At 40.9% G+C, this 6,926-nt stretch overlaps 2 protein-coding genes across 2 annotated transcripts in view; one reads left to right on the top strand and one right to left on the bottom strand.

Annotated features, from left to right (window-relative positions):
• Positions 1 to 1,870, top strand: part of LOC104393282 (cytochrome c oxidase assembly protein COX11, mitochondrial) — a 2,958-nt gene extending 1,088 nt beyond the window's left edge. Inside the window, exons 2-4 of the mRNA XM_010002763.1 lie at positions 109 to 261; positions 1,080 to 1,205; positions 1,688 to 1,870. Coding sequence (XP_010001065.1) covers positions 109 to 261; positions 1,080 to 1,205; positions 1,688 to 1,870 — 462 coding nt within the window. The remainder of the gene's footprint in view (positions 1 to 108; positions 262 to 1,079; positions 1,206 to 1,687) is intronic.
• A 3,205-nt stretch (positions 1,871 to 5,075) lies between these two features.
• Positions 5,076 to 6,926, bottom strand: part of TOM1L1 (target of myb1 (chicken)-like 1) — a 23,389-nt gene continuing 21,538 nt past the window's right edge. The window contains 3 exon segments of the mRNA XM_010002762.1: positions 5,076 to 5,139; positions 6,066 to 6,138; positions 6,413 to 6,500. Coding sequence (XP_010001064.1) covers positions 5,076 to 5,139; positions 6,066 to 6,138; positions 6,413 to 6,500 — 225 coding nt within the window.

Raw genomic sequence — 6,926 nt, 5'->3', positions numbered from 1 at the left:
GCCCGCGGCGGCCCCCGCCCCCCGCCGGTACTCCCAGGTACCGGGGGGCGGGCCGGGGTCCGGGCGGGGCGCGGGCCGCGGGCACTCACCGCCCTTCCCTCCTGACAGGCCACGGGCCTGGGCGGCACCGCGGGCGCCGGGCGCGGCGCGGAGATCGCGAGCATGGAGCCGGTGCGGGAGCGGCTCGTCAGGGTCACCTTCAACGCCGACGTGCATTCCAGCATCCAGTGGAACTTCAGACCTCAGCAGAGCGAGATCTACGTGAGTGACTCGGTTCCCCCCCCCCGCGCCTCGGGCCAGTCGCGCGCAGAGCGGAGGCAGAGGCCGGTTTTGTGATGCAGCGGAGCCGCTGCTGCGCCAACACAGGACGGGGCGTGTGAATGCAGGGGGTTCCTGCAGCGCTGACACTTCCCAGTGCTTGGGAAGGAAGAGCTGGTGTCTCCTCCTGCCACAGGGCAGAACTTCTGTTTCCTTGTGTGCTGTAGTGAAGGCAGGGCTGCACCCCTGCCAGCCACTCCAGTTTCCAAAGAAAGGGTTGCTGTTAAATAATAAATATATACAGTTTATGGTAGACAGACCATAGTGTGTGTATATCCAGTCTATGTGGTGTAGCTGTATATCTAAACCTGCAGGGTTTCTTTTGCTTCCTGCCCTATCTTTCTAGGTTTTTAATTTTTAGAAAATGAACGTTTTGATTTCGTGTTTACAGTTTGTTCTTAACAAACATTCTCAAAAGGAGTCATGCAGCTTCATTGATTTCCAAGGCCAGCACTGAAGGAGTTATAACCTCAAAAATTCAGTGTATATCACATATAATTCTGCATGTTTAAAAAGCTGTGTGTTGCTGCTAAACTGCCAAGAATAATACAAGCCTCAGTGACAAACTGGGCAAGATTTAAAATGCACACCTGTAACACTGTTGATGCTCTTTGTAAAAGTTTAAATATTTGTGAATCAACCCCCTTGACACAGCAAAAGGGATAATTAACTAATTCTAGCTCAAGTCTGAAGAACTCTGAGATGTGGAGGGTGCAGTGGATTAAAGTAAATAAATATCACTGTGCAATTACTTTATACAGGTGGTACCAGGAGAAACAGCACTGGCATTTTATAAAGCAAAAAATCCTACAGACAAACCAGTAATTGGAATCTCTACCTACAATGTGATACCCTTTGAAGCAGGACAGTATTTCAATAAAATACAAGTAAGTGTGAACAAAACAAAGATTACATTTCCTAATTCATAAATTAACTTTTTTTCATTTTAATCCTGGATACCATTCTTTGTATGCCAACATTTTAAGATAATACCTAGATTTTTTCAAGTGGCAGTGCATCAGTTCCTTCTTGACCTGTCTTCATGGCAAGCTGCAGTGTAGGTCCAATTTGAGGGGCTCCCAAATGTATGATATTTAGTGCCCCTGCCTTGGAAGGCAGGGCTAACAATGTGAGCAAGCCTGGAAGATTGGCATGTTTGGATGCTTAATTAAAAGCTGATTTTCTTCCTGTAACACAAGAGGAATAGAATTGCTGTCTTGTTCATCATATGGTTGAGCCTTCCCAGGATTTTAGGGATGTACAGAGAATGGGAATTCATTTTACAATGTTCAGCTTTCTCTGTCTTGGCAGAGAGAAAGTCTTCCACAGTTATTTAACGTCTGTTTGGTTTGTTTCCTCCCCTGTGCAGTGTTTTTGTTTTGAAGAACAGCGGCTGAATCCTCAAGAAGAAGTGGACATGCCTGTCTTTTTCTACATTGATCCAGAATTTGCAGAGGACCCTAAAATGGCTAAAGTTGATTTGATCACCCTCTCTTACACTTTTTTTGAAGCAAAGGAAGGACTGAAGTTACCACTTCCTGGGTATCAGTAATGGGTAATCCCTACACCATTTGACTTCTGCTACCTGACTACCAGTTAAACGGAGGGAAGGTCTGCAGGGGTGCTGTGCAATATGAAATTATATTGTTAAACCACCATGGGCAGTTGCTCCTATTATGAAAGGATGTATTTCTATTTTTTTAAATAAACTCTTATGTAGTTGGAATCTTATTTATTAGGGATGGGATTTCTTCATCAGAAATAGAAGGGAAACACATTGTTCCTGGAAGAGAGAGGGTTTTCTCAAGCCATCTTTTTATGAGATGATACATCTTGCCTGAATACTGTAAGGTGGATTTTTAAAGCCAAGTGTAAATTGAGATCTTCACTTAAATACAGAAACAAGTCAATTTTTTAAGCATCTAAAATCGCATTGCTGACTCTGAAGAGTAATTTCCATGTTAGTTAATGTATAGAAAGGTAAACAGTTAATGAAATCTCAAAGTTTGAGATTGCTTTGTAACCCTCCCATGGCATAGGAGGATATGATGATGATTCAGAAGATGATGCACCCTCTCCAGTTATTACTGAATCAGTAGTTCATTTGGTAAGAGCAGACTGCTCTAAAACTGTTAGCGTTTTAATGAGGAACAGTAATTTAAATGTAAGCATGTCAGATCTGTGGTATGGTTGCCCTTTGGAAATGCCTTATCTTCAAACTCATTTCATAGACTTGTACTGCTTATGACTGCAGAGAAGGCTGCACAGCAGGCACCCTACACAGAGGCAAGCTCAGCTTCCTCATGGAATGCTCTGAGCTGCAGGCTGAGCTAACAGCAAAGGAGCCTCCTCCGAAACCAAAGGGAAATCTACCCCATTCCCAGGTTAAGCCTGACACAGCCTCCCCAGCATCATGGCAGTTGCTCAGAGCTGCTCCTAGGTGTGCTTGTTTGGTCATTATCTGTGGGGTAGGGATAATAACACTTTATCACAGCTTTGCAAATGAGGAGTGAGTTGCAGAGCAAGTTTAAGCGCCCTGCTCATTTTCAGACAGGAGTTCCTATCAGCCCAGTATCTCAGCTGCCAGGCCAGTTCTTTCTATCCCTTTCAGCAGATGAGATCTAACAAAGACTGCTAAAAAAGTAATGGGCATATCAGAAATAACCTCCAGTTACTTTAGTCTCAATTACATTTGGTTGTTTGTTTGTTTTTTTTAAAATAAATGGATGCTACCTTTAAAATGCCTTATGCCAATTACATGTGTTTCAGTAGATTCTGGATGACATTCATGTCAGGTCTTCACTGTGTATTTCTTATAAAACTTGTCACTTTTTCATCTCTCTAATGCACTTTATCTAATAGAACTTGTGGAGCCCACACAAGTGAAATACATCTATATGAAGATGGCAGCAAGCTTTGTAAGGCCAGTTATGCCTCAGAAAAGAAAAAAATTAAGACAACTCGTAGAATCCAGGCTAGGAAGAAAAATAAAATCTTACCTGGGATGTCTTTAGCCCATTGTCTTTGAAAGCTGAACTGATCGTGGGAGTTTTCCACACGTTGCTTTTTTCTGGCCACAGGATTCAGAGCAATAAAGTGCCAGTTTCATAAATGTGGGGTTTCCCTCAAGTTAAAAGCTCAGGTTTGCACAGTTTGCATATGCCAACTATAAAACAAGGCCTGTAGTCTCAGTAATTAGCCAGTTCCCTTCAGAGCATCATTTATTTGTGACCATTTTGCTTGTTTATATATAGAAAAGTGGAGTTATCCCCCATTATGGATTTCCATATTGAAATGGCCTCTTGTCATGTGTTACATTCCAACCAGCTCCAGTTGTAACAACACAACTAAGATTGCAGCAAAAAACCCAGCCACCTCAAATCCTATTTTCAGCTGTTTTCTCAGGCTGTTGTCCAGACCATTGCAAATAATACAAGAAAAACAACAAGAAAGCAGCTTACCTTTTCACTTCTGCTTGCAAAAACCCAACAACTTCTTCAAGGTTGTCTTTTTGATAGCAGTAAGGTGTTCCACTGGCCCTACAGCAGCTGCAGGATGGCTAACCATGTAATGAAGCACCTAAAATACTTGTAAATTCCTTTCAAAATTCCTAAATTCACATTCCCATTATTACCTGCATTTGGCATTTCCCAGAGTACACGTGCCATCTGATAAAAAACTCAAGTGATGGAGGTTAACTTCTCAGTAAGGATTTGCTTTTATTTGGAATTTTATGCTACAAAAATTGCATAACTGAGAACTTATCACTTAGAGTTAACACGAGAAGCATTTAAAATGCAGTATTTCACCAAAAAAATAGCTTACCAGCTATAAACATGAACCAGGTTCTCACATTTTATGTAAGTTCAGAAAACAATACTTACTAAAGTGCACATTTTACATTCAGCATTAAAATAGGTAAGGCACTTCCATATTAAAACTGTTATGAACAGGGTTAAATAACTTGACTAAAATAAATGGATAACTATTGCTCATCTGCATTGTAGATGATCTTTTTTTTTTCCTTCACCAGAACAGCAATCTCTGCAGGGCAGGAACATGGAAAGAAATGATTGATCCCCCTCCAATATTTACTGACTAAATAAAAGCAACAACACAGGAACAAGCAGAGTTTTTTCTCTTCTGTTAATCAGGGATGACAGCACCTCATGGCCCGGCTCAGGTACTTTCCAAGACAAAAATCCAACTACATAGCAGGCTTTCAGGAAGAAAACAAAAATCTATTTTCAGAATATGACTGTCAGAAAGTGACACTGTGTGTGTCCTCAGACATCTATGAAATGGCCCAGTATTAGATAAGTCTTACGCATCAAAACCGCCTTACAAATTTCTAGGGAGATTAACAGACTCCAACAAGACCAAAAGAGAAATTGGATTCTGTCGTTTCTGTAAACATAACATCCTATTTTGTTTGCTGCATAAAGCAGTAAAGCAATACAAGAGAACAGTTAACTTGGAAGAAAAGCTTTTGCAAGAATCTTTTTTTTTTTTCCACTTATGCCAGCTGTCAAGTGTTGCTTCATACTGGAAACCATATGTTAAAGGCCTCAAAAATACTTAAGAAATAATCATGCAAGTCACCTGGAAGAATACACAGCTGAATGTTTAGAACAAATTATCAAGGTGCAGATCCAGGTAACTCCGACTTCCACACAGCTTAGTATTCCACTCCTTATTTGTTGTGTCCAAATTCAAAACCTGTTCTGTTATTCACTTGTCTTCACTTGTTACTCACTTCAGCAGTCTGTACTCTTGGTAACTTCTGACTTCAGCACAACATCAATTTCTTCATAAATAGCACTGAAAGGGGAGGAACAGGGCAACTGCATCACGGCTGTTATATTTTGATAAAACAGACAATGTACAAACAGCCAGTTCATGGTGTTTGCCTAAAGGAACAGCATTAGCTGCAAGATGCCCAGGTTTCCCTGGAAACAAAGAGCCCTTCCTGAGGTGCACCTGTGGTGATGCTCTTCATGATACACCTCTGGGCAGGCCACTTGATGCAGTAAGTTTGGGAACAGGACTGCAAAATGTGAGTGGCCAGCACAACACGTGGCATGGAATTCCTGTACTAGTTAAAATAAATAAATAAAGCGTTACTGAGATTTTTCCACCTCAGAATTTGATGGTTCCTCAGAAGTAAGTTCTGTTAGATGCCTCAGATTTATTTTTTTTTGCAATTTACTAGTAGAGTTCTACCATCTGTTCAGTTTTGTATTAGTGTTCTGTCTGACTGTTTGTCCCCTGGAGAGTCCATACATCCATTCCCTTTTGTAGCTTATATTTAAAATGAGGATTTTCTTGATAGGCAGAAGAACGTGCTTTAAAATCACAATTGCTGTTGAGAGGAATTTGGTTACCTTGCTCCAGAACTACCTGTGTTGTGTCTATCAGCTTCCTCCACCAGGACCCTTACCATATTTTTGTCATGTTTCTGTGTCACTGAACAAGATTTTAGTAGATCCTTGTTGACACAGCATCACTCCACCATTTGTACAGATCCTGTTCAGTTAGGGGATTATTCCTCAATTGGTTATGTCAGAAATACTGGAAGAAAATGTACAAAATGCAGCCACTCTCATTTACATTAGTGATCCACTTGGTCAGCTAACTCAGTCTGAATAGTGTGGTCTGTTTTCTCACTCAGAAAAAGCCATCTCAGAAGCCTTCTTGCCTTTGGCACCTAAGAAAACTGCGTATTATCTATTTTAAAAGTTACTTACTCAGTGGGAGCCAGAGGATCAAATTCCATTATCTCATAGTAATGAGGTGACTGTGACGTGTTCTTTGATGTGGCTGAAGAGTAAAGACAGGCAGATAAATCCAGATTGAAAGGTAATTGAAAGGCATTGCTCACTACCTGTTACTTTTTTGTGTCTTCCTGAAAGTAGCAGATTATCTCACCACTATCTAGTTGCTTTAAATGCTAAAAGGAACAGCCAGTCTAAGTCATTTTGTCAGTGCTTGCTGCTGCTCCTAGACTTTTAACAGCTATTATGTAAAGCTCTTTAGTTCTAACAAGAAATATAGATCTCCATGAAAGTTAGGTGGTCTGCAAAGTATTTATTACCTGGTGGTGATGGTACATTTAATGATGTAGTATGTCCAGCCTGCAGATTTACTGGATTCAGAGGCACTGGGCTGAGAGGAATTGCCAACTAAGGAAATCAAGCAAAACAGGCCATAAACAGATTGTTCTGACAATCAGTTTCACTTAACTGCTAACTTATCTTTAGGCTCTCAAACTACAGCAGGTAAATTCAAAGGTCAGCAGTTACCAGCCTAATTAATTTTCCATTCTCCAAAGTTCACAACACCTGTTGCTGTTATCTCTACCACTTCTGCATAATTTCCTTCAATTTAAATTACATTCAAAGACCACAGTATTCACAATACAGTTATCTGCTCTTACTTCTGTTTTAAAAATAAGGAATATACACTTCTGCTTGGGGGCTGCTTCTCATCTTTTTATTTCATGCTGTCCATGCAGCATTCACATTCACACATGACCTCAAAGCCCCTTCATATTCTTTGCATTTCTTCTGTCATGGTTGTTTTGTCTACAGGATATGGCATTTTCCCTA

The sequence above is a fragment of the Chaetura pelagica genome, unplaced genomic scaffold, assembly GCF_000747805.2.
Source record: "Chaetura pelagica isolate M959 unplaced genomic scaffold, ChaPel_1.0 scaffold47, whole genome shotgun sequence".
NCBI classification, from domain to species: domain Eukaryota; kingdom Metazoa; phylum Chordata; class Aves; order Apodiformes; family Apodidae; genus Chaetura; species Chaetura pelagica.
The sequence above is the reverse complement of the archived record's forward strand: the minus strand, read 5'-3'. Positions and strand labels throughout refer to the sequence as shown.